The sequence below is a fragment of the Lucilia sericata genome, unplaced genomic scaffold (assembly GCF_015586225.1).
Source record: "Lucilia sericata isolate MDLA Ls3-8-SP2 unplaced genomic scaffold, ASM1558622v1 Contig001219F_arrow, whole genome shotgun sequence".
In the NCBI taxonomy this organism is placed as follows: domain Eukaryota; kingdom Metazoa; phylum Arthropoda; class Insecta; order Diptera; family Calliphoridae; genus Lucilia; species Lucilia sericata.
Window position 1 is genome coordinate 64660 of NW_023995179.1, and position 27508 is coordinate 92167.

At 29.0% G+C, this 27508-nt stretch overlaps 2 protein-coding genes across 5 annotated transcripts in view; one reads left to right on the forward strand and one right to left on the reverse strand.

Moving 5' to 3' along the window:
* The first annotated feature begins 8609 nt into the window (after positions 1-8609).
* LOC119610517 (4-hydroxybenzoate polyprenyltransferase, mitochondrial) lies at positions 8610-10713 on the forward strand. 2 transcript variants are annotated; one of them, XM_037965764.1, is made up of 3 exons: positions 8610-9010; positions 9068-10126; positions 10187-10713. In XM_037965764.1, exons 2-3 carry the CDS (start codon positions 9125-9127, stop codon positions 10409-10411), a joined length of 1227 nt encoding a protein of 408 aa, XP_037821692.1. In that variant the 5' UTR covers positions 8610-9010; positions 9068-9124; the 3' UTR covers positions 10412-10713. The 2 variants fall into 2 exon arrangements, with proteins under 2 accessions (XP_037821692.1, XP_037821691.1); XM_037965763.1 differs by having other exon boundaries at positions 8610-9006; positions 10187-10712.
* Positions 10714-17076: 6363 nt separating this feature from the next.
* The window catches only part of LOC119610507, a 31814-nt gene continuing 21382 nt past the window's right edge, over positions 17077-27508 (reverse strand). The window contains exons 1-6 of one of the 3 annotated variants that reach the window (XM_037965754.1): positions 25910-26088; positions 23856-24355; positions 21561-23467; positions 19919-21231; positions 19751-19852; positions 17077-17590 (exon numbers count right to left, since the gene is read on the reverse strand). In XM_037965754.1, coding sequence (XP_037821682.1) covers positions 17274-17590; positions 19751-19852; positions 19919-21231; positions 21561-23467; positions 23856-24101 — 3885 coding nt within the window. In that variant the 5' untranslated portion in view covers positions 24102-24355; positions 25910-26088 and the 3' untranslated portion in view covers positions 17077-17273. Of the gene's footprint in view, positions 17591-19750; positions 19853-19918; positions 21232-21560; positions 23468-23855; positions 24356-25909; positions 26089-27508 lie in introns of those variants that run through there. The other 2 variants (XM_037965755.1, XM_037965753.1) reach the window with 2 other exon arrangements.

The window sequence follows — 27508 nt, forward strand, 5'->3', positions numbered from 1 at the left end:
TTTATAAATAATTTATTCAACATTTATTTATTTGAAATGCCTAGAATGCAATTTTTCTTACGTTGAGAGCAGAGAAAGTATTTCGGTATTTCCATTAAATTAAGTTAATTTATACTCACATTCCCAAGAAATTTTTACGGCAATCCCGGTAATTTGGCAAAAATATTTCAATTTAAAAAAGATCAGTAAGAATTTTATTTAAGTACGACATATTATTAAATTTAAAACAACTTTATTATTCCTTTTAGCTAGTCATTGCCATACGATTTCAACATCAACATCTTTAGATTTAAACAAATTCTTACAGAAAAGGCTTTTCTGGTCACAACACTGATTGGTTGAAATACTAAAAAGTGCATAAGCACTCATATCTACACTAATATTATTCTAAGGCACCCATGCGATCTAAAATTGGTGAAAATGTTTATACATCACAGATGACTTGCTGCTTTTCATGGAGAAAGAACACCGTAAACCAAGAACAACGGCTTATACCATACTTCATTCTCCAACAAATGAAGGTAAAGTTAGGACCTTTTGCTATGAAAGTATTAAATGTATCTCTCTTTTATCTACAAACTTCCACGCACGATGTTTATCAACCATTGTATTATCATCAGACTTAACCTAAAGTGCCGTTCGTACTCTTTTGGACTGATATAGTACAAAGCGCGATGATCTCATCCAGTGATGCCAGGAGATTTTTTCCAGAAATCCCTACGCTTATGAGAAAAAATCCCTTTTTTCCCTACACTCACTTTTTATTTTCCCTACATTTTTCCCTACACTACTTTTTTCCATTTTTTTCAAAGTTTATCTTAAAAAAATACAAAAATAACATAAAAAACTAAAATATTAGCTCCGTTTTATAATATACATATGTGTATATATGTATTTTTTTAATTTTTAGGAATGAAATTTCTAGAATTTAAATTTTAATTTTTTTTTCTTTCAATTTTGCATCATACAAATCTTCCAACCCTGACTCTTCAGTTAAGATTAAAAAAACAAGACAATTGAAAGATTTATGGCAGTATCATGATTCGATGTTAAAAATTTATTTTATGTACCTCCAACAAAAAAAAATTCATAAAATAATTATTTTGAATAAGGTTTACTTTTGCGTTTACTTTTTGCGGTTTACTTTTATAAATTTTCAGTACATTAAATTCATTTTTTCAATGCTGAGTTACTGCATTAAGCCCCCGACTACTCTATCTATAAGGAGTCAGAATATATCGCCCTACAGGATTGGCATAATCCAAAAAGTCGTTTCAAGAAAAATGGATATGAATATTTAATGACATTTAACAATTTTTTTAATAACTTTTAAACAAATCAAGGGATTTTAAAAATCCAGATTCAGATAGTTGAGGTTAATATGTTTCTCATGAAATTAAATTTTGAAATTAATTTTGTGTTGTAGCGATATGTAGGTACATATATTGTAGGAATTACAAGCGGAATTTTTACTAACGATACACTTAAAACTGATTTAATTTTAACGTTTAATACATGAAAGAGTATATTTTTTGTTGTTAAAAACTATGAAATTGAAAAATCCCTACAATTTTACAATAATAAGAAATCTTTCCCTTTTTCCCTACACGTGAAATTTTTGAAAAAATTCCCTACAAAAAGGGAAAAATCCCTACACTTGGCATCACTGATCTCATCATAGGATGTGATGCTGATATCCATCACACTCTATTAGGGAACTCGGACATACATATGTATATGTATATAATGGAGGTAAAAGTATAATAGGATCATATCATTGTTATCAAGCTGATTAGTAACACTGACTCAATTAAAATGCTTGATTGAAAGGTGTCACTTGAATGTTCTTTTCACGATCATTATAAGATCTTACACTTGATAGGCCGGTATACTATCGAAATCCTAGAAGAACTGATTGATTAAAATTCATTCAAATTCACATTGAAGCCTCTGAATAGCTCAGTAAGTTTTCTTTCTCGGACTCTAAGAAGCGCTATCTTTGCCCTCTTTGCAGAAGGGCTAAATGAAAATCCGCAGAGGTGAATTTCAAAGCGAGGCTGGCTTGAGCAGTGTCATCTTTCCAGGTCTTTAAATGTAAAGGGCCGGAAGGACCCAGTCTTGCTGTAATTATCAGTCATCATGCCGTGACTTACATATTAGTGTGTAAGGGTAGCCTGGAATCAGAGTATAATTCTAAGGAATAGATAGAGCTAAATGTGGTATTCATTCCCAAGGCTTGAAGATAACACAGTCCGACAATCTATACTTTTTCTAAAGGATGAGAAAACGTGAATCTAGTCTCACATTTTCTCCATCACATCTGAGATTTGAGATATCGCATCCTGAAGTTTGAAAAACGCAATTTTTGGCCCAATATTGAATATCTTTGCAACAACTACATAACTTCCTGAAGGAAGTTATTGTCACTTCCACGAATACATAAAAGGTCAGTGGAAATATTCGGAGCTCAGAGGTACTTCAAAGGGTAAATATGCTGAAAAGCAGGGCACGGGTAGAACAAGAAAGCTTGTGACTAGAGTCACACCGCAAGTGAGAGTTTGTTTTTTTTTTTAATAAAAACTTCGGAAGTAGATGGGTACTTAAACCTTATCATATATTTTTTTGAGAAAATTCCCCTGTCAAGATGCCTAAATTTTAGAAAATTTCAAGTTGTAATAGGGTCTTAATTCAAATTTGAATAGAATTCTAATAAACACTGTTGATTTTATATTCAATTTATTTTTTTCTTTTTGGAATTTTTTAATCCGCTAATTAGGTTTTTCTTAATGTTTTTTTTTTAATATTAACTCACACGGAGGGTTTTTTGGACCAGAGTATAACAAAAAAAAAAAAACATTAAGGGCTAAAGTGATTCAGGTAGCCTTTTTCCAACTATATAGGGTTTCAGTTATTTCCCAAATAAATCCTATAACTGAAAGTTAAACATTCACATCACAATTTTGTTAATTTTTTTTAGAAAAAATTGTTTAAAGATATTGAAATTTCACCAATTAGACTTTTGAAGCTGTAAGAATAATTGACAGTATGTATTATGTAATTTAGTTATGCGAATAAATTGAATATTCAAATTTATCTCATTATTTCATTCTTTTACATTACTGCAAAGTTTATATATGTTCATGTAGTTTTTATTATTCTCTTCTCCAAATGTATATGAATGAATCACTGCCATAAGAGATAGATAATAAATATTATTAATGTTATTATCATTGTTGTGATTTTGAACTGTTGTGATGTTTATGTATAAATAGTTTTCGAAATTTCAAAAAGTGCAATAAACTGTTTATACTCTTTCCTGAACATACATTTATTATACAGATCCCAATACAGAATAACATCATATCATCGGGCAAAAAAAAAATAAGACTTATAATCTCACAACCATAAGAGAATCCAATTTGAATTGTTTCTAAAGTGAAGTGGTCTTCTAATGCAGCAAAAGCTGTTCTTAAGAAATATACTGAAGTAACGTACATATATATTTCTATTTTATTTTCAGAGATTTCTGGTCCTTTTTCAATTACAAAAACGTGAGTATTTTGACTTTCAAGAAGGAAATATCTAAGATGTCTGTTACTAACCAGCAAAATCTTTACTTACCCGGTAAGTAGGCAAGTAATATTGGAGCCAAATGTAAGTGGGTGAATAACTATAACCAAAAAATAACTGGTTACAAATGTACTTACCCGACTTTTGCGGACTGAAAACCGGTTTTACAGTTGTTTTCTATGTCTATTCTCTTACTCAATGCTCCAGTAAAAAGTTACTTTATCATGCTATCTGGAATGTTTTTTACACAAATGTAAAAATAAATATTTCTTAAAAAAACTTCTAATATCGACTAGACTTAGAACCACTAACTAATTCCTTATTAGGCATACGCTATAGACAATTGGCTACTAATCCTATTCAAAAAAAGTAATAATTGTTATAAATAACAACCACTCATTACCAAGTAATGTATGAAATAACTATATTACCTACAATACTCACTACCAAAATTTGAAAATATTTTACTGGGTAGATACTGGAAATAAAACGGGAAGACTTCTGACTAAACGTTTAAAAATCAATATTTCTGAACAGTTTTACTTAATAAAACAAGAACACCACCAACTAACCTACTGGAGGCACCAATTTTCCTTATGTTCTTTATAATGTATATAGAAAAATATTCAATCTTGTGTATAGATTCTATGATTCTATGAATATGGAATCAGATATTGTCACAAGATCTTGATTAAGAGTATCATTGCTCCATATTCTCCATTATGAACATAATTATTTTATTTTCTTAAAATACCGATCCAAAAAATTCTTGAATAAGAATTATAAAATATTATCTAAATGCGAAAATATTGACAAAATGTGTGAATTGAATGATAAAGTAGAACACGTAGAATAATTGCAATATTAAAATTTTCCGCAAAAGCTTTTGTGACACTTACTAATTAAGGTAATTAATTACAGTCGCTGGTACCTCATCAAAGTACATAAGTCAATTCCTTTGTAACATTTTTTTCTAGTATGTATTTTATTTAATTTATTCCACTAAACAATTACAAATTATGTTTTACATATTCGGCAAAACGAAGAATAAATAAAAAAGAATTCATTCGTATTTATATAGTAAAGATATAGATTACATTCTCTATCGAAAATCGAATAAAGAATCACCAACCCGATAGACTAGTTTATCCTGGGAGCAACAGCACTATAAAAGTCTATAAGAACCTATAGATTTTATTCTTAATCGACAGGCAGTTGGTCGTTTAAATCACTAATTTTGATTAGTGCAAATTGTACTTTGATAGAAAACTACTTTTGGGCATTATCAGGGGAAGATCTACCACGACTGAAAACAAAAATCTACCTATATGTACATTGAATTGTGTTGGAACAAGGAATATGCGTTATGTAAGGAAGGAAAGAAGGAGTTGTGTGTGTGAAGTATGTATGTATGTATATCTACGAGTACTGGAAACAAGATCCCTAATTTCAGAGGAACACATTATAATAACAATTGAACACTGAAACAGTTCCCATATTCCGACGATGCTCCGGAATCTTTGGACAAGTACTCAAAAGATAATCTCTACCTATGCATTGCATTTTGATGGAACTAGTGAAATAAGGAGGGATAATAAAAGGGGTTGGTTTTTTGTGAACATGCAAGTGACATGAAATACCTGTATTGGAAGTTTATACTATATACGGATGTGTTGAGCGATCTTCTAATCGACAACAAATGGGTGTGTTTTTGAACAAAGACTAGTATTGCGTATTAATTTACGAATATCGGACACAAGATCCCTAATTTCAGATGATCACGTTCATTTGTAGTAACGACAGAACAGTGAAATACTTCTTACATTTCAACGGTGCTCAAGAGGAACAATATTTCTTCAAAGTCTTCTGTACGCAGCCAAATAACGCCAAAAAAGATATTGAAGCATCGGCCATAAGTGGTGTAAATAGTAAAACCCAGACACTTGAATGCTTCCTTGGTCTCTTTGGAATACAGTGACACTTGAATGCTTCCTTCATCTCTTCGGAATACAGTGTTTAGTTTAAGGAAATTCACGGCCCAGAACATCAAGTGCTTCTAATTCCGTAATATTTACATCACCCATCATAGATATGGATGAAGAAACATAATCTGTCTTGCTTTTAAATACATCACTGACTATTGCGAGCATTAAAATCGACTCTATTATAACCAACCAATTCAGAGACTGCTAATAGATCTTGGTAATACTATTGATTGTATAAGATGGTTACTGTCATCTGCAGAACAGTAAATGGGAAAATTGGAAGTTTATCATAGAAGATCATTTAGAAAATACCGTAGGGTATACCAAAGTCTGCTCATAACTTATTTATTATCGTTTATTAGCTTATCGTTCTCTATTAATCCACTGACCCATAAAAGTAAATTGCATAAAAATATGACAACATCTTTAAGATAAAATAATTTGACAAAAAGTAAAGTTTTTAAAATTTTATATTTAAAAAATATAATTTCTCAGACATGCTCTAATATGTATAAATATTAAATGTTAATTAAAACTTATGTTTCGTTACACACTAACTAATTAATAAATGCAACTTTGTATTGTTATCTATAGAAATCGAAATAATTTAATCTAATTGATAACAGTTAAACATTACAAAATACATTCATTACACATGTATTTATAATAACAAAAAAAAAAGAACAAATTTCCCAATTTAGGGAGAATAATAAATAAATAAAAATATTAAGAGCAACAGCTGATCTAGTCGTAGAAGAGAGTATCAAAGATACAAATGTGAGAACATAATTTTAAATTGATCTCAATTTTGTCTAGTTTGCTTTAAATCAAAGTTAATCTCATATGAGACAAATTATTAATTTTATATTATTGATTTTAAAAGAGAAAATAGGTATTATTCCACCAATAATTACCTCAAGGTCGTCTTAAGTATCTAATAAACAAAAAACTTAACCAATTTTTTAAAGTGATAATAAAAAATGGCCTAAAGCTAAAAATGGAAAGAAAATTTTTCCAAACATTATCGTCGATCAATCAATTGTTTAACCAGCACAAACCCATAAATAAACCTTACACATGCCCTGGCCAATTAAGAAATTTTGTAGGTTTATTATGAACTTCGTTTCCAAAGGTAGATAAGTACAAATACCTATAAAAAATATTAAATAATATAAACAATTCTAAAAAGTGTGTTAAAACAATTATTGTTTACACGTAACTGTTCGATTTTGTTAAAATCTCCCTAGACAACAATACAACCTACCGGCTCTAATACTAATATCAGCCAGAAAATAAAAACAACAACTATAAAACATGTTATTAGTTGTCGTAAACAAGCAATATAGTTAATAATACATGAGCATTTGTTTCTATACCCATAGCTCGTTGTAGATCGTTTGTTGGTCTAGTACATTTAGAGCACCTCGATACTGTTGAGGTAAGTACCGTCGACTTTTGTTTTCAGAACATAACAATGAATATTTCTTTGATATCATTTTATTTTGCCATTTTTTTCGCCATTTCTTAACTTTAAATATGATTAACGTGTGCAAAAATCTAAAGTGGCTTTAAGTTCGAAATAATGGTGCCGTGTGCAGATAGCCAATAATTTGAATAGTAGTGTCGGGTGCAAACTTAAGATTGGTTGGAATATTGGCTTAATAATCGAAAAAGGTTTTTTTTTTTTGCAAATATGAAAAAAGAGTTTGCACATTTTTAGGTGCTTTTAAAATTAGAGTTATTTTAAATAATTTGTTTCCATTTATAAAAAAAAAACGGAATGGTGATTGATTGCTTAAAGGGTGACTGACGCATCTGCGATGGAATGTTGCTCTAGGACCAGTGTTTGATTTGTTGAATACTATCTATCTATCTATCTTATCTATCTATCTATCTATCTATCTATCTATCTATCTATCTATCTATCTATCTATCTATCTATCTATCTATCTATCTATCTATCTATCTATCTATCTATCTATCTATCTATCTAATCTAATCATCTATCTATCTATCTATGCTATCATCTATCTATCTATTTAATCTACTATCTATCTTCTATCTCTCTATCTATCTACTATCTATCTAATCTATCTATCTATCTATTTATTATATACTATCTACTATCTATCCTATCTATCTAACGTACCTATCTATCTATCTATCTATCTATCTATCTATCTATCTATCGATCTATCTATCTATTTATCTTAGATCTATCTATCTATCGATCTATCTATCTATCTATCTTATCTATCTATCTATCTTCTATCTATCTTCTACTATCTATCTAATATCTATCTATCTATCTATCTATCTATCTATCTATCTATCTATTCTATCTATCTATCTATCTATCTATCTATCTATCTATCTATCTATCTATCTATCTATCTATCTATCTATCTATCTATCTATCTATCTATCTATCTATCTATCTATCTATCTATCTATCTATCTATCTATCTATCTATCTATCTATCTATCTATCTATCTATCTATCTATCTATCTATCTATCTATCTATCTATCTATCTATCTATCTATCTATCTATCTATCTATCTATCTATCTATCTATCTATCTATCTATCTATCTATCTATCTATCTATCTATCTATCTATCTATCTATCTATCTATCTATCTATCTATCTATCTATCTATCTATCTATCTATCTATCTATCTATCTATCTATCTATCTATCTATCTATCTATCTATCTATCTATCTATCTATCTATCTATCTATCTATAAGCTATCTATCTATCTATCTATCATATCTATCTATCTATCTTATCTATCTATCTATCTATCTATCTATCTATCCTATCTAGCTATCTATCTATCTTCTAGCTATCTATCTTCCTTCCACCTTTTTGTCGCACATTTTCCTTCCTCTTCCTGTTACTCGCGTCACCACACTCTTCTTATACCCACTTACTCCTACTCTACTACTTATTAATTATAAATATATGAAACTCCCTGTTCTCTAGCTACCTAAAACACATGCTCTGTCCACAACTCTGTTATTTATTATTCTCCCAATTAGATTTTTGACAATAAAGAAGAAGAACAACAAGAACACAATGTTCACTGTTTGTGAATTAGAGTAGAGGAGAAAAATAAAAAACAAACAGTGAAAAAATTAAAATTTGAAATAAATAAATTAAAAATATAGAATGAAACATTAACCAAAGTATTGAAAGCAATGTAAAGTCTTAAATAAAAGAATAACGCATTGAATATCTTGAACTCTCTGACCTCTAATGCTTTCCGTATGCTAGAGGAGATCAAGGTTACGAAACTAAAATTGATTATAAAGAGAATATAGAAAATAAGAAAAATACAACGAGGTTTTTTTAATGCAAAACTTTGCAGAAAATAAAGCCAAGTAATAGAAATTAGTAAAAGATTATTAAAACATCTTGCCATAATTAATATTATATATAATTGGTGAGTAAGTACTATGATATGACTGAGAATTTGTACTTTGAAAAACTTGTTTTGTTTTTAGAATTTCTTGATAACGTAAACACCTCTTCCCACCCACCCACTTTTATTGCTGAAAGACATGCTAATTTTACGCAGTCGTTTATTTAACACAAGATTATCTGCCACAACTAGTGGCTTAGCGGTAAAAACAAAATATTCCAATGCGAAAAGTTCAACGGCTTTAGTTCCTTACAAATATTTAAAACAGCCTACTGTTGTAGATCTTGTGGGAAATACCAGATGTCTGCACAAATCTATAAGTTTATTAAACCAACAACAAAAGTCAACAGAGGAAGTGGGAAAAGATGAGAAAGCTCTTTCCACACAAGTCAAACAGGCTATTTCGCCCTATATACGACTCATGCGGATGGATCGTCCTATTGGCACCTATTTACTATTTTGGCCTTGTGCCTGGAGTATTGCCTTAAGTGCCTCTGCCGGTTGTTGGCCCGATTTGCATATGCTAGGCTTGTTTGCCACTGGGGCTTTAATAATGAGAGGAGCTGGTTGTACTATTAATGATCTCTGGGATCGTGATATAGACAAACAAGTAGAACGCACCCGTAATCGTCCCTTAGCTTGTGGTGAAATCACACAAATGGATGCCATAGTTTTCCTATCGGCCCAATTGAGTTTGGGTCTCTTGGTATTGGTGCAATTGAACTGGGAGTCTATACTGCTGGGAGCAAGTTCCTTAGGTCTGGTGGTAACCTATCCTCTAATGAAACGAGTTACCTATTGGCCACAATTGGTATTAGGTATGGCTTTTAATTGGGGTGCTTTATTGGGTTGGTGTGCCACACAGGGTGTGGTTAATTGGTCAGCCTGTTTACCTTTGTACCTGTCGGGTATTTGTTGGACTATAGTATATGATACCATATATGCTCATCAAGACAAAAAAGATGATTTACAAATCGGTGTTAAATCTACCGCTTTAAGATTTGGAGATAATACCAAACTTTGGCTATCAGGTTTTACAGCCGCCATGCTAACAGGGCTAACAGCTGCTGGTTTAGCCTGTGATCAAACAATACCCTATTATGCTTCTGTAGGTCTGGTGGCGGGTCATCTAATACAACAGGTAAGACAAGCGTAAACTATTTTAGAATTGTTTTAATTCATAACAAATTTTCTTTTGCAGATTTACTCCCTTAATATCAATAATCCTACAGATTGCGCCCAAAAATTCTTTTCTAATAATCAAGTCGGTTTAATTTTATTTTTGGGCATTGTCTTGGGTACTTTAATGAAATCAAATGATAATGCTAAAGATACGAATTTGTCAACGAGCAACAGTACTAGTTCGAGTACAACATCTATAAATGGTTTTGTTCCCTTATCTTCTAAAACCGAGGCTTTGACGTAGTTTTTTCTTGTTTCGTTTAATACATTTTTTAGTTAATTGGTAGTATTTTCTGTTTAAGTTTTATTAGTTTATATAGTAAACCAAAGTATGGAAACAAAGTTTTTTCTTTTTGTATTACAATAAATAATCGCTTTTTGTAAATATACATGAAATTCACATTTAATTTGTTGTATGGATAATTTATGCAATATTTTATACATTTACTATGGTTATGTAAAAAGCACTTGAATTTAACAAGTTCTTGTTTAACAATAGTAGTAATAGTTTAAATAAAATGGAATTACTTTGTAGAACAATAGTCTTTTAATTGCATTATAATTAACTGTTTCTCTGTTGTCCTGGGAAAACAGTATGTATTTTGATTACTTTTCAGCATCTAGTTACACAACAATTCCAACAAAAAACGAAAGCATAAGAACGTAGCTACGTTTTTGTTAGTAATGACGGAGCATGGACATATTTTAAATTAAAAACATATGGAACATTGCCTACTAATCGACAAGAATTTTCACTTAAAACGAAAGTTCTTTTGTTCCGACTGAAATCAGTCTTTCAATTTTATGCATTTCTAAGTTTATAATAGTAACTGTTCCTCTGTTATGGAAGAAGGTGAGAAGAACAGGTTTTGCTCAAACTTAGATCAGAATGGAACGAACGATGAACCAAATTAAATAAAAGTGGAAACTACAGACTACTATTTGTTAAATTATTATAAAAATATTGTATTCCCAAAGAAAAGAACTATTGGCCACAGAACAACTGTTACAATAACAACAACTGCCTGATATGCGGCATTGGGATTCAGCCCCGGAAAACACAAATTATGTTACCACAAAAAGTACAACAGGTTGGAACAACAATCAAAGTAAACCTAAAAACTGAGTAAATAAAAGACTTACCTTATTAAATATCCAAAATATGTTACAAATTATTATTTATTTTTAATAAACACTTCACTTTTAACACTTTTTTTACAAAACAGGCCATAGAGATATATAAATTTACACATTTTCTTTCAATTCTTTTGCATACTTTTTATTTATTTTTAATTAACTCTCTTTTTATGTTATACTTTATCAATTTTTTTTGCAATAAATTACATTCAAGAGAAGCTTATTATTTAAATAAATTATTTGCTTAATTTAGTTGAAAACTTGGACACAATTTCACTGCTTATTTTTTTCACTACTGTCATATTTCCCGCTTTATTTGTTATGTATTTTTCTTCTTGACTCACTCCTCTCAAAGTTACACAACAATGAAAAAAAGTCTGCATAAACAATAACAACACTATTTTCATCCGTTAACTAGAGCCAACAACAACAACATTACTACATCCGTTATTTTTGTTTGTTATTTTCTTTAACTAGAGAGGGCACCACTAACAAAAATTAAGCGGAGACACACACTCACTCTTTTTTACATTAACATAAATAGAAAGAAAGTGCCGTTAATTATTTTCTTCTGGAATTGTGATGTTTTTTTGTTAATAAAATTTTATTAGTTTATAACATTGCTTTAATATTTTATACATTTAACAATTTTATTATATCTTTTAAGTATTAAATTCAACTCAACAGTACTTTTTGGCAACATTTCCAGAACTGTGTGGAATTTTCAACCGTAATAATCAACTGCTGAAATAGAACTAAAGAAAGTTTTCATATTTTGTTATGAATTATAAAGAGAAGGGAAGGAGAATGTAAATAGATAAAGTTTTCTTTTATATTAATGAGGAGTTTGAATCAGTGATGGTAAATTGAAAAACATTAAAAATTGTACTTTTTTGATTCCAATTGTTTTGAAAATTTATCTCAATATGCATGAAAATCATTTCAATTCAACTTCCATGGATTAGTCAATAGACTGGTCCATATACTAGACAACATACTAACCTATGCACTAGAATATAGACTAAGTTGTCTATATATTAAATAACAAACTAGTCAGTCCATAGACTATACGGCTGACTATTCTATATACTAGGCAATAGACCAGTCTAGTCTATATACAGATATTCTATAGGCTAGACATTTGATTAGTATATAGACAAGACAATAGATTGGTCTATAGATTAGAATACTGACTAATCCATAGACAACTGACTAGTCTATATATTAAATAACAAACTCGTCCATAGACTAGACAGCTGACTATTCTGTAGACTAGACAATAGACCAGTCTAGTCTATATACTGATATTCTATAGACTAGACAATAGACTGGTCTATAGACTAGAAAACTGACTAATCCATAGACAGCTGACTAGACAAAAGACTATAGAAAGACTTATTCCATAGACTAGACAAATGACAAGGCAACTGACGAAATAGACTAGACAATTGACTCGACGAGAGACTAGATAACAGACAAGTCCATAGACTGGACAAGAGACTAGTCAAGACAACTAGACAACTGACCAGTCCATAGACTAGACAACTGACTAGCCCATTGACTAGACAACTGACTAGTCCATAGACGAGACAACTGACTAGTCCACAGACTAGACAATTGACTCGACATGAAACTAGATAGCGGACAAGTCCATAGACTAGACAATAGACTAGTCCATAGACTAAACAAGAGACTAGTCTATAGACTAGACAAAAGACTTGTCCATAGTCTAGACAATGGCTAGACAAAAGACTAGACAACTGACTACTCCATAGACTGAACAAGATATTAGATAATAAACTAGTTTATAATAATATTGTAGACTTAACCTATAACCTCCATTATAGCCTTTTCTAATCTTGAAAACCTGATATTATAAAGAAATTGTGAGATCAGATTCGTTTTCAGGACAGTTCAATCTATTCGTCTCTGGATTTGTTGGACTGCATTATCAATCAATTTCCCCCGACACTTAAAAGTTAACCTATAACCTATTTTATAGTTTTTTTTTCTAAAGTTTAAACTACAAAAATGCATATTTATTTTGGTTTTAAAGGAGTTTATTCTCATTATAAGAGTCATAAACTTAAGGATAATTTCTGTTTGTTTTAATTGTTATTAATAATAAATTTATCTTTAAACATGCATTTAATATTTTAAAGCTAAATTAAAAAGGGTGTAGGAAAAACTCAAATAAAAACAATAAATTTCTGTTAATTCTTTAAGGTTTTCTTAAAAAAAATACAAACTTATATTTATTTAATATTAATTTAAAACCAAATTAATAATAAAAATAATTTTCTCACGAAAAAGAAAAATTCATCACTTAAAAATACAAAATTTACAGAGTTCTTTTATTGTTTAAAACAAATTACATATTTAAAATAAAACTAAATTAGATTTAAGTATAAATTGTTTAAATAAGCTTTTTCATAAACAAATTGTTAATTGTATTTTAATTAAAATTATTTTTATTTCCATTTACTAAAAGTCTCCATTTTTTTACATAATCAATATTATTTTTTTTTTTAATTAAAAACATTTTAAAATTTATTTTTAAAATTAAAATATATTTTATTTATTAAAATTATTTAATTATTTTAAAAATATAAAAAATAAATTGTAGACATTTATCAAATAATTATGAAATTCTTAGAAAATATAGTTTAATAAAATTAAAACAAAACTATAACATTATTCCGCTAAAACCTTTTTTTTTATACAAATTAAAAATTAATTTTTAATTGTAAATGTATTTAATTTATATTTACCTTAAATTTCTAATTAATTTCAATTAGATCAAAGCTAATTAATACATAAATTGGTTTTCTAAATAATAATAATAATATTTATAAACATATAAAATCCCTTGTAAAGTAATTATTATATATAAATATTAAATAATTGATCAAGAGTTTATAATGTAATAAAACTGAAATATATATATTTTTATTATAAAATTAAGTTTTAATAAAAGATATGAATTGTTTCTTTTTGGAGATTTTAACATTCCGTATTTTCTTTCGAAAGCAAAACGTATTTATATTACAAATTAGAATATGTTTGAATTGAGTTACCGCGTAATCCTTTAACAGATTTCAAATTTTTCAATATTTCACCTCTCACGCGAGGCGTGGCGAACATTTTCTTCATTAGCTATCAAGAATTGTTCGTGAAGTGTTCATTTACAATTCGTAACAAAATTCACGTGGAAAAATTTTGCAAACGAGTAACGATTTGAAGAAAAAATCAAATTCTGTGGAGAAATGGTTCAGATATGAAAAGATCTCCAAAACATATTTTTTACCATATTTTCGGATATATCTCGAAATTTTCTAGACAAAATGTATATCAAATAAAAGGTCTTTCAAATATCTTTTTTTTTTAATATATCCAGACATACATAGGCGTTATCTATATTTATAGAAATATATTCAAAATTATGAAAAATTATAGATCAATTTTGCTGCTTTTTCTTAGTAAATTTCAAGAAAGCATATCTGATAAAATAATTAAAGATTTGTATTCCGAATTTCTAGAGTCTTTACAAACTCCATTTCAAAAAACATGCGGACACAACTAAATGGAATTTAATAACTATAAGGATCCAAAATAGACATGTATATACTGTATGGGGTTTCCAAATTTAATAATAGCTATTCTGCATTTCAATTTGAATCGAAATTTTCTTGGTTTGTCAACTTTGATATTCTGCATTTCGCTTCGACGCTTCGTCATGCAGAATACACACGAATCGTAAATTATTAAAACGAAATGAAATTGTTTCTTCTTACAATTCCGGTTTTTTTTTTGTTGGAATACCTTTTTTAGATTATTGCGTAACTGAATGCGAAAACGTAATCGAAATGCAGAATATGGGGTGATTACAAACAGAAGAACAAACGTATACCGCTAATCCGTATTTCGATTCGTAAGGAAATTTTCACCGTTTGCGAAATATTTTATTCTGTATTCATGTATTTATGTTGTTAATGTAGTAACGCCCCATCTGATTACGTTTCTTTTTGTAATGCCTTCTTTCGGTACTTGCTTAACTGAATGTGAAAACGCTATTGAAATGCAAAAATAGGGGTGTTCGATCACCCTTGCCAAGAAGGTGTAGGAAATATCGAACTTGATGTAAATTTTACTTAATTGTTCCTCCTTTTCAAGATTTCTTTGACGAAATCTCAACCCTGCTGTATAGCCCAACTTTGGGGTACAACGTAATAACATGAATTTCTCTCTTGATGGTCCTTCAAGCCAGAAACCATAATATTACAAATAAAAGGTAAACTGAGTCTGGCGAAAGTGTTGATCAACTTTTTCCCACCAAAAGATTCCTGTCAACAAAATACATGTAACCCAATCTTACATTGAATGAAATTGAAATTACATAATAATCGTTTCTAGATCTTAAGATTACTTTTTTGTTGCAATTTGCCAAAAACTCGTTTTCAAAGATGAATCAATCGATTTACATCACTGAAGGTGTTTTTCTAAGAATTAAAAAACGTTTAACTTTAAAATTTAATTGGAAACGAAAGAAGCAAATAAGTTTTCAATCGAAAAGTGTGTCAGATCATAATGGTTCCTATGGTACCATGGATATTCGCTTCGAAACGACACAAGTCATATTAGGCGAAAGATGCTCAATTCAATGACAAACGAGTTTTTTTTTCTCATGAAAGATCTATAGTTGGCAGTCGGACTGTTACAACAACAACAGACCATGTTTTTAACAACTGTTTTCTAAAGATTAAATAGGCGGTCTAGAATCTGTTGTTAGAATCTAGTGAAGTTCTATAGGTATCTAAGAAAATTCTAAAGTAAAGTTGGAATTTATGTTCAAATAAGTTTAAGGCTCTAAAAATCAAGAGAATTCTGAAAACTTGTTAAAAATTAAAAGTTATATGCCAATCTTTTTAAGCAGGTAAAGTAAGCTATAAACCATCAAAATCTATAAAAAAAAAACTTACATTTTCCAATTTTAAACTACAAAATTTTGAAAATGTCCATGAATTTAAGAAAAAAAATTTTCAATATATTTGAGAAAATTCAAACTAAAGTTTGAAATATGTTTAAAGCTATTAACATAGGCTCTAAATCATGAAGATTTATAAAAATTGAGTTAAATTTTTAAGCAAAGAGTTTTGAAATTTTCAAAAAATGTAAAATATTTTTAATTTTAATTTAGTTTTTTTCATAATATGAAGTTTACTTCAGTTAAGCTCAAAAATTCGAACTTAAGTTTGGAATTTGTTATAAAAAAGTTTTTAAAATAAACTTATTTTTTTAACTTAACTTTTTTTAAAAAAAAAAAATCCAAAAAATGTATCTAATTTATTTAATCTTTAAAATTGAGCAATCGATTGAGTTTGTTATTATATTTTTGTTGTAAAAACTAAAAGAAAATAATTGAAAACGTTTTTTATTTGTTTTGTAAAATATTTTTAAAATATAAAAAATTTCATATATATTTTGTTTTAAAGTTTAAATGTAAAAGCTTGATTTTTTACGATTTTCTTTAAATTACAACATTTAAGCTTAAAAATTTCATTTTTTTTTATTTTTAATATAATTTTGTTTTATATTTTTTTTCACACATTAAAATCTTAAAAATTATTTTCAATAATTACATTTAAAAAGAAATATGTAGAGAAAAATAAGCGTTTGTTTTCAACAGAAAAATACAATTTCAAAATATTACATTTTGTTATTTTAAAGATAAATATATAATTATGTTCATATTTTTAAATAAAATTCGAAAATATGTATGTTATGGGTTTTTTTTTTTAATAATAATAAAATTAATTAATTAAACTTAAAAATTTGTTGTTGTTTCTTTAAATTATAATAATAGTTTAATTTAAAAATAAGAATTTCTCACCAGGCAAACTATAAAATAAAATTTCTTCTCTTCAAAACTTCTACTTTAGTTCATTTTGTTTTTTTATGTTAACTTTAATTTACGTTTGCACTAAACCTCTAATATCTGCTGTTCCTATCACGGCTCCTCCACCACCTTGCGTTGAGTTTGAGGCTAATGAGCCTATTGAGGCTCCTACTGCTACACCACCTCCTCCACTTCCGATAAATAAAGCTGTTGTATCCAATATATTATTGGCTGTTGATCCATTACAAAGATCGCCATTGTCCATTAACATGTCGTCGTTGAAATCGAGAAAATCACCCAATTCCGAACCAATAGTTTGTTGTAAGGTTTTCAAATGTTTGTCGGCAAGTTCGATGGCTCGTTCGATTTCATCACTTTCATCTTGATGGACTGGAAATTAGAGATAAAATAAATATAGAATTATTGAAAATTTTTAATAAGTTTTAGAAAAAAAGTCAGAATTTTCTTTTTTTAGAAAAACTATAAAACGTTTCATTAAAGGCTACTCGTTATTCTTTCTTTTGTTCCTATAAAAAATGGAAATGAAACAATAAAATATTTAGGGACTAAACTAAAATATTGTGCATTTATTAAAAGTCTTTAAATTTCCTTGCAAAACGTCAACAATTTTTTTGTTCCTATGTAAAATGGAAATGAAACAGTCACATTTTTTTTATTTTTAGAAACCGTAAAACCTTGTATTAATAGCTACTAATATTCAAAGAAAAAACATAAATGTGTAATATTTTACTTTTGTTCCTATGACAAATGGAAATGAAACATTAAAGTGTTTAGCGACTTAGCCGAAATATTATTCGTTATATTAAAAACAGCTCTAATTCCTTACAAAACTATTACAATTCTTAACTTTTTGCTTTTATTCCTATGAAAAATGGAAGTGAAACAGTCTCAATATCTTTCATTTTTAAAACATCTCATGTTTTTTGCCAAAAGCTATTCCATATTCGAATAAAAAATTATAAATGTATAATATGAAATGAAACAATAATGTATGGAAATGAAACATTAATATGTTTAACAATTTAACTAAAATATTATTTACAAATTTAAAGCAACGCAAAGTCCATACAAAAATATTATATTTTTCATATTTAACTTTTTATTCCTATGAAAAATGGAATTGAAACATTAAAATTGTTTACGATTTAACAAAAATATTATTCATTATATTAAAGCGGCTCAAATTCTTCACAAAAACTTTTAGTTTTTGTTCCTTGTAAAATGGAAATGAAAAACTCTCAGTTTTATTTATTCATAAAAAATCATATAATTTTTGTATGAAACAAGTCATTTTACTCATTCCTGTGAAAAATGGAATTGAGACATTAAAATTTTCATTATTTAATCACTTGTTTTTAAATAAAAAAAATCCCAGAAATACAGTGGACGTCCAATAGTACGTACACTCTTTATTACGAATATCCAATAATACGAATGGCAAAATTGTTGCATTGTCTACTCTATAGTACGAATAAAGTCACAATTTTTCTGTTCGATAGTACGAATAACGCATTTTTTATGGGAATTTTGGTTTTATTTACGTATGAATGAAGTTTTTATTATGTTTTTATTTTATTATTTCGGTATCATTCACCTTAAGCTCAGTAATTTTGAAGTTTTTTTGTATTTAATACAAGTGTTTTGTATTTTTAAAAATCCTATACACACAATTTACGGCATGTATATTTACAAATCAACAATTATTTAGTGTTATTAATTTATTTTATTGGAATTTTGATGACCCAAGAGAAGAAATTAAATTGGATGATAACGCCAATGAGGAAAGTATTTTATTAGTTCCCGACAATAACTCTGCTGAGAACAATATTGAAGCCTCAAAAGCGCTGTTATTGAAAAAGCCGTAAGAATCATTTTACAATGTAATAAACATCGATGTTAAATGATGGATTTTTTAATAAGTAAAATGATATTTATATACATATGTATGTATGAACTGTTAATTTTGAAAGTAGTGTGACTCCACATTCCAAACAATGGGTTTAAGGATAACTATTCTAATTTTTAAGAGAAAATTATAAATTAGAGAATTGTGGTATATTCCATTCAAGTTTCTAATAAATGTTTTATGTAATCTGAACATTTTAATACATTTTAGAACACATATGTAAATTTCAAATTGTCTTTGGCACACATCTTTTTAAAAACATTAAAATTTAATACCTTCTACATATATCTCATTTCAACCATTGGACTCACGATACTTTCAAAATTAACAATTCATATACGTAAATATGTTCCTTTTATGCCTGTTTATGTACAAGAAATTTATTTAAAATAATAAACATTTATTATATTTTGTTCCGTTATGTAATTTTTCATGAAAAATAAAACAAAAATAAATAAAATCCAATATTTTATGTGTATTATTTGAATTTAAACATACAAAATGTGTTGTTCAATAATACGAATTTTTCGGTATTACGAAAGGGCCTGACACTATATAATTCGTACTAGTGGACGTCCACTGTATATATTTCCTTGCAAAATAAAATCTCTTGTTAAACTCACCTGTTGTAAATAATTCTTTAAATGCATCTTCTGGCAGGGAATTTAAAACATTCTCCAAATCATGTTCCTCCAGCAAGTGGGTATCGCCCAAGGGAATATCATCTAAACGAAATACAAATCAGTTAAAATATCAAATAATCACTGAAGTTACAAATTTTCTTAAATTACCTTCTGGACCGCCCAACATTAATTCGGGATCACTTAAACCACCCAAACCAGTATCCGCCGAACTGGCTGAACTATTTTCACATATACTCAACATATCCTGAGTAAGAAAATCATCGGCCGTTGGCAATGAAGTTGTCGAACCCATACCCGAAGAGGTGAAATTTGAATTGGAGTTGGTGTTCAACAAATTAACATCGTTTGAGGAGTCGGCCTGTGCCTGCTTTTGAGCAGCCAAGGAAAACTGAGAAATGAAATCCTTTAGTTCGGTTGGTGTGGAGGCGGTTGTGGCAGGAGTAGCGGTGTTCGTGTTGCTTGTGGTGAGGGAGAAGGAATGTTTATCATTTAGATTAAGAATGGGATGAAGTTGTTGCTGATGCTGTTGCTGAGTGTGATTTTGATGATGATAGTTATCATGACCAAAACTAAACAAATGTTGAGGAAAACCATGACCCACCAAACCGCTAAGAGGTGCTAAAGCTGGTGGTGGTAAAGATGAATTTGTTGTTGTAGATGAGGTTAAGCCATATAAGTTTTGCAGTTGCAGTTGCTGTGACTGCTGACGTTGATATTGTTGTTGTGGTTGTTGTTGCGAGGTACTTGATGTTGTTGAATGTTGTGAATTGCTGGCTATAGATTCTAAAGATGTCGTACTACTTTTACGTTTCAAACTAGTCGCTGTTAAACGTGGCATTTGTTGATGTATTACCGGTACAGCTGCTGATTTTTCAATAGATTTCTTAACACGTTTTTGTGGTCTACCCACTGGATTGCCAGTTAAACCAACAGTCATTTTACGTTTACGTGCTGCTTGATTAACTAATATTGGTCGTTTACCATTGTTGCTGTTATTGTTAGCTGGTAATTGTTGTAATATATGTTGTTGCTGCTTCTGTTGTTGTTTCTGCAGCTTCTGTTTTTGTTGATATTGAGTTTGGGCTTTTACTAAAACACCCCCTGCTTCTGCTACGTTTGCTCCCCCGACCATTACTGTATTGATGTTGCTGCTAATGTTGGCTGACAGTTTTGATTCATTCATAATATGGGGATTTGTAGAGATTTTACGTGGTCTTTGTTCATATAAAAGACGATTGTAAGCATCACGTTTGCGTGCATGTTCCATGCACAAGGGCAAATCATGAGTTATATCAAATACTGGTACTCTACATTGTGTATTATCGGCAAATTTGGCGGTACACGGCAAGAATACATGTTGGGCTGAATTATAAACGATATGTTGTTGGCAGTGTGAGGCCATTTCCAGGGTATAGGCATCACAACCATTTACGCAACAGCGTTTAACATTGGCGGGTAGTCTGAAATGAAAAAATGGTGTTAAAATAATGTATGTTTTTAAGGATGTAATGAACAAAATAATGAGAACCTCGAGCAATTTGAAAGTAACATTAAAATTGTACATTATTTAAGTGAAATCTTATTCATATTATTAAAAGCTAAGCAAACTTCTAACAAAACTTTAATAATTTTTAACTTTTTGCTACTGTTCCTATGAAATATTGAAATGAGACATTAAAATGTTTTCTTCTTTAAATCTTATTCAAACTATTAAAAGCCCCTCAAGTTCCTTATAAGAAATATGGAAATGAAACATTGTCTCCCCCCCTTCAATTACTACTCTACTTACTCTTTTTTATTTTGTTCACTATGTTGATATTTTCTCAGCAAACGATCGACACACATTAGGCGACGTCTTGCTATCTGTATTGGTAATTTTTGCAGAGATCTTGTAGAGATGAGTTGCATAGCTTGTCGACGCAACTGACGTTTATACAATGCAATACGCTCCTCACGGGCTAACGAACGATTTAACGACTTGTCGTCCATTGACAACAAATCAGAAGATTTACGCAAATCATATGAATTAAGCCAATACTGTTGCAGACAATAGGGTAAGCCAGTGGCGGTTGCTAAGTGTGTTGTATCCAAATCAACATGATGTTGGGACATTTTAACAATGGCCACGGCACCTTTAGTTGTGCTACAACCCATTTGCAAATTGTAGGGTAAATCATAATTGAGATTTATTGTTGCTGTTGTGTTTAATGTATTATTCGTTTTGCGGGTTTTATTTGTAATGTGCGTTGAAGTTTTTGTTTTTAAATTTGTTGTTGGAGTTGTGTCGCCATTGATGATTTTTGTTAAACTTTCTGAATTTGTTGTGATTTTAGAATCATCATTTGCTGCTGCTGTTGTAGCAGCTTTGTTGTTTGGCGTTTGTTGTTGTTGAGAATTTAAAGCTGTAGTTGTTTCATTGTTTTGTATGGAAGACGTATTGATCTGTTGTTGTTGTTGTTGTTGCTGTTTTATAACTTGATTTGTTGCAATTGTTTTCGAGGCGGGTATTGACAATTTCTTATTCACATTTGTTTTGAGTTGTGTGGATAGTGGTGATGAGGGTGGTGGTGGTGGTGGGGGTGTTTGAGATGGCTGTAGTAGATCTATATCAGTTTGTGGTTTCACAAATTGTATATTATTCGAAGATTTCTCATTCTGTTGCGGTACCATAGCCATACGAAATATGACATTTACCGGTATTTCATTTAAATCTTCTGTTTCGGAATGTTTAACTGCTACACCACCACCCGCCATGTCCAATGTTTTTAAAGAAGCTGCCTTTGTGGGGGTATTAAATGGGGAAGAAGCTGCTTCAGTAATTGCTTTGACATTGTCATTGCAAATTATCACTTCAGCATCCGTTGATTTTTTCGATTTTTTTAAACATTCCACCTTGTGTAAATGCTGAGCCAATGTATGATTATGAAATTTCGATGGAGGCAGACACTGTTGTTGATTAGGCGATTGAGCAGGAGATGGTGGTGGTGGTGGAGTATGCGACTGTGCAAACGAAGTATGTACAATTATTGGAGCTACCTTAGCCATGGCAGTTGTAGTCAGTGAGGGATTCATTATGGTGGTAGTGCTGCCAACAGTTTGCACCGTTGGCGTTACACAACCCATAATGGGTGTAGTTTGAGATGTTGTTGTCGTCGTTGTTATTGTGGGTTTTGGTGACACCACTACATTGGTCACTTGTGGAGCCGGGGATTCCAAGAGTAATGGTGTTTGCCATAATGATGGTGTTGGCGGAGTATACAACGGTGGTGGTGATATAGATTTTAAATCTCCTTCATACACAGATGATGGTAATGATGTTGCATTAGCATAGTTTTGATGTTGTTGTTGCTGATGATGGTGATAATTTGGCTGCTGTTGTTGTAATTGTGGTCTTACAATACAAACATTTGTTAGTTTTTTACTATTACTGCTGCTGTTGTTGTTATTATTTGTTGCAGTTATTGTTAGAGATTGTATTACATTAGTTTTAGATGTGGGTGCTGTGCAAGTATTTGTTGTTGTTATTAATGATGCGGTTGATGTTGATGATGATAGAAAAGACGCCTGCGTCTTTAATGAATTTGTTGTTATCTTTCCATTTGTTTCAGTTAAAGGTAATTTTTGTTGCTGTTGTTGCAATTTTCCAATACTTAAAGTTGTTGCAGATGTCAGATCATTTAATCTGGTACGCGTTTTCTGTAGTAAATATAAATTAAAAGTTGATTAATGATTTTGAATTGAAATACACTTCACTTTAGCCAATGTAGGATTTGAACATTTTCGTTACTAGCGATTTTCGATAGTATTATTATTTTTTGTTCAATGCTTAATACCGAGAGTACCAGACAGTTCTTTACATTGGAATTAGTGACTAGGCACTACTGCTTCATAATATGATATTATCATAGAAATGTTAATTTTTTAAAGATAGAAACAGTAGAAAAAACATATAATTTTATTTTAAAGTCGTTTAAATTAAACGGCAAGTCCTCTAATTGGAAATTTCATTCGCCTGGAAAGTTTAGCTAAATACATATTTTCAAAAACTTTAATTAAATACTAAATTTGTAACTGTCCTATTTACCTGTGTATTAAATAATATGGGTGGTGTTGTTGGCACTGATTCTGTGAACACATACGGATCTTCTTGTTGTACTATTACTCCTCGTGTGTTACGATTTCCTTTAATAATGTTGTTACTGCTGTTGTTGCTGAGGTTATTTAAATTTTTACAATTGCTGTTGTTATGGTTGTTTCTGTTGCTGTGGGTGTTGTTGTGGTTGATGTTGCTGCTGTTTGTTATAAATCTTGATGCTTGCTGACATGACATGTCCCAGTAAAATAAAAAAGTTCAATGTTTTTTTATTTATTTTTTTTTTTTCTATTATGAGGTTTCCTGCTTTATTTAATATTCAGTTGCGTTAGTATCTTCTTAAATTTCCACAATTTACAATTCAAATTTTATATGTAAATTATAAATTTAGCTGCGTTTAAATAATAATAAATGTTGGAAAAAAAACACAAAACACAATATAAAATGTTTATAATTTTTCCGTAATAAATACTTGAAGAAAAATATTAAACCTGTAATGAGAAAACAAAGAAAAACATTTAGAAATATGTAACATATAATGTTCATAAAATAAATAGAAAATAAATATACAATACACATGTATGTTTATATTTATGTATAAAGCAAAAGATAATTACTTTAATGTTTCCAGTAGTTAGAATACAAAAAAATACTAGATGTTGTATAGAGAATATTAAAAGACATTTAAAAGCCTACATCTAGATGTTTACCACGCCATGAAGATAACATGCAAACCAAATTATATTCTCTTACTATATTATATCTCTATATATTTGAAATAAAAACACACCGACTTTGAGACTGACTGACTCATTTGAGTAATTAAAAAAAAAGCAAATCAAAAAGCAAACAAACAAATAATAGTAGTAATTCAATGGTGGAAACCGAATTTATATAACAATCCAAAATCCAGAAGACCCAAAGTATACTTTTCCGAATCTAAACACAGAAGTTAAGAAATTTATAACAACGCCAAAACAGAGATTTAACCTTTATTTTAAAGCCGTCAGATTGGACTTCTTCGATATATAAGATTCTTTTTATTAAAATATAATATTTTGAATTTTTAAAAAGTCTAAAGTAGCGTCTAATACGCATTATGACCCATAATTCTAATCAATTACAAACACATACCGATAAACATATATTTTTGTTTACATATGTATAGTGTTTGTGTTTTGTTCAAATAGATTTTTAACTATAAAATACGCCTACAAATATTTTAGCTAAGATTTTGAAAGTATATATCGGATGTTTAGAAAATTAATGTAGTATTTTTGAGGTTTGTTGTTTACAATTTAGAGATATGTAAAGATAAAGTTTTTTAATTATGAAATACACATATAAATTGAGTAAATAGAATTGAAAACATGAAAAAGTATGCAAGGTAATCTGTTTGATATATTCTATTTCTTATTAATTTCTTTACAAATGAACTTAAAACTTTCAATTAGAAAAGTTTCCTTACTAAACTGAATATTAAGGTTTTTTAAACTTCCAATGAAATGCATGATATTTTTTGTTGGTTGATTCAAGTCTTAACTTTACAATGAATTTTTCTCCAATGGATAAGAAAAATGCAATAAATCCAAACTCATCAGAAAGACATTAAGTCAGAATTCGAGTAATATTGTGTCATTCCAAAACATTTTGTTATACACTCTAGATTTTAATGGAAATATGAAATAGGAAATATGTCTCAAGTTTTATCTCAAACAAACCTTAAATACCTATCTCCTTTTTCTTAATTCAAATATCAGACCTAATATTATGGAATATTCCCGGACAATAGGTATAGATTTCTGCAATAATAATTCTGAGTAGATCTTTCACAGACTAAAGGTAGACAAAGAGGTAGACAAAAGTTGGTTTTTACTAAAATAAATTGTTGCGTTGAATAATTAATAGAGCCGCCAATGTAAAAAAATAGCATATTTATAATAAAATATTTTGTCATGGCAAATAAATATAAAAAAGAAAAAGAGAAATTCTATACGAATATAAAGAAAATAAAAATTAAATATAAATAATTAAATAAAACGTACGTTTTGTTTAGTTTGTCACGTTATTTGATCACCTTGTACAATGTGGTCAGAACACGTTTTCTCTGCTTTGCACTTTAACGTATGCAGTTTTTTTTACATAAAAAAACGCAAAAAAAGAACTTTTAAATTGTAAAGAAAACATAAAAGTATTTTAGATACCTATTCATTTTAACACTTTTTTTTTAATACCTACACAATACTAAAATTTACAAAATATATAAATTGCGTATTTTTTTAATTTTCTTTGTCCTCTTTTCTTTTAATAACAATTTATTTTATGATGTTTTCACCAGTAAAAATTTTATACTTTTGTTATGTTTTTGTTTGTTTATTTTGATTTTATAAAAATTTATAACAGTTCTTTGTCTGCTAAAATTGTTATTGTTTTTTTTTTCGTTTTCTCTCTCTACCTCCCATTTTCCCATATTCAATTTTAAATTTGTTGAGTGCATTTGCCAAAGAATAAATAAGAAATGAAACTGTTTTCAAAAGTACCTAAGTCTACTGTCATCCGGTACCTAACTCTATGAATGTATTAGTAAAAATCTCAAGTCAACATAGTTGCAAAAAATCGTATTGAAAAATATTGAAAAAATATATTACATTTCAATTTATACTTTGAAAGGTTTCTTAAGATATTTTCCACATATTTTATCTACAAACATTTTATAAACACGTCTATTTGTTTTTTAATCTATAATATTGAAAAAATAAATTATTTATTTGAAATATCTTTTTCGTTTACCATACGAAAATTTACAACATTGTTTTTTTTAGTTTTAATTTCAACCAACAAAAATTCAATGTCAAAAAATAAAAAATATTTTTTTTTCGTTTGTAAAAAATATATTATTTTCGGGCTATTAAATGTGTTTAAATTGTGCAAAAAAATTATAAAATATAATGTTAAGTGATAAAAAATATTTCAAAGTGCTATTATCCTCAAATTTTCGCGAAAAAGTTTTGAAGTTTGGAGAGAGAATAAAATTTTTATATATGTGTTGGATTTACACAGCACTCGTCTGTGAGAAGAGCGTAATGTTATTGTTGTAAAAAAATGACAGCGTTTCACTTCTTGTTTATTCTTTGGCATTTGCTCTATTTAGCCTCCTTTCTAGTTTTTGCTCTTTTCTTTTTCTCTTTTAAATTAAATAAAACAAAATATGCAAATAACAAAGTTTTATAGAAAAATAAACAAAACAAAAATAAAATACATAATAACAATATTATCAATGGCGCAGTAGAGTTGCATTTTTTCTATTTTTTTGTTGTTTGTTTGCATTTGTCATTGTAGTATCAAATTTTGTTATTGTTGTTGTTGTCCCCACAAAATGTATTTCATTGCTCCTTTGTTGTTTTCTTTAGTTTTATTTGTATACATACGTTTTGTTTTTGTTTTAGTTTTTATTTTTATTATTATTTTTCTATTTAGTTTTTGTTTTAGTTGTTGTCGTTTGTTGTTGATATGTATTGTTTTTAGTCACCCATCAACGTGATTCGTTAAGTGGAACCACTTGTTTGCTGTTTTTTTTAATTTTGTTTATTTTTTACAATTTTAAAAGTCTGTGTTGTGATATTTTAATTTTTACTATGCAGTTT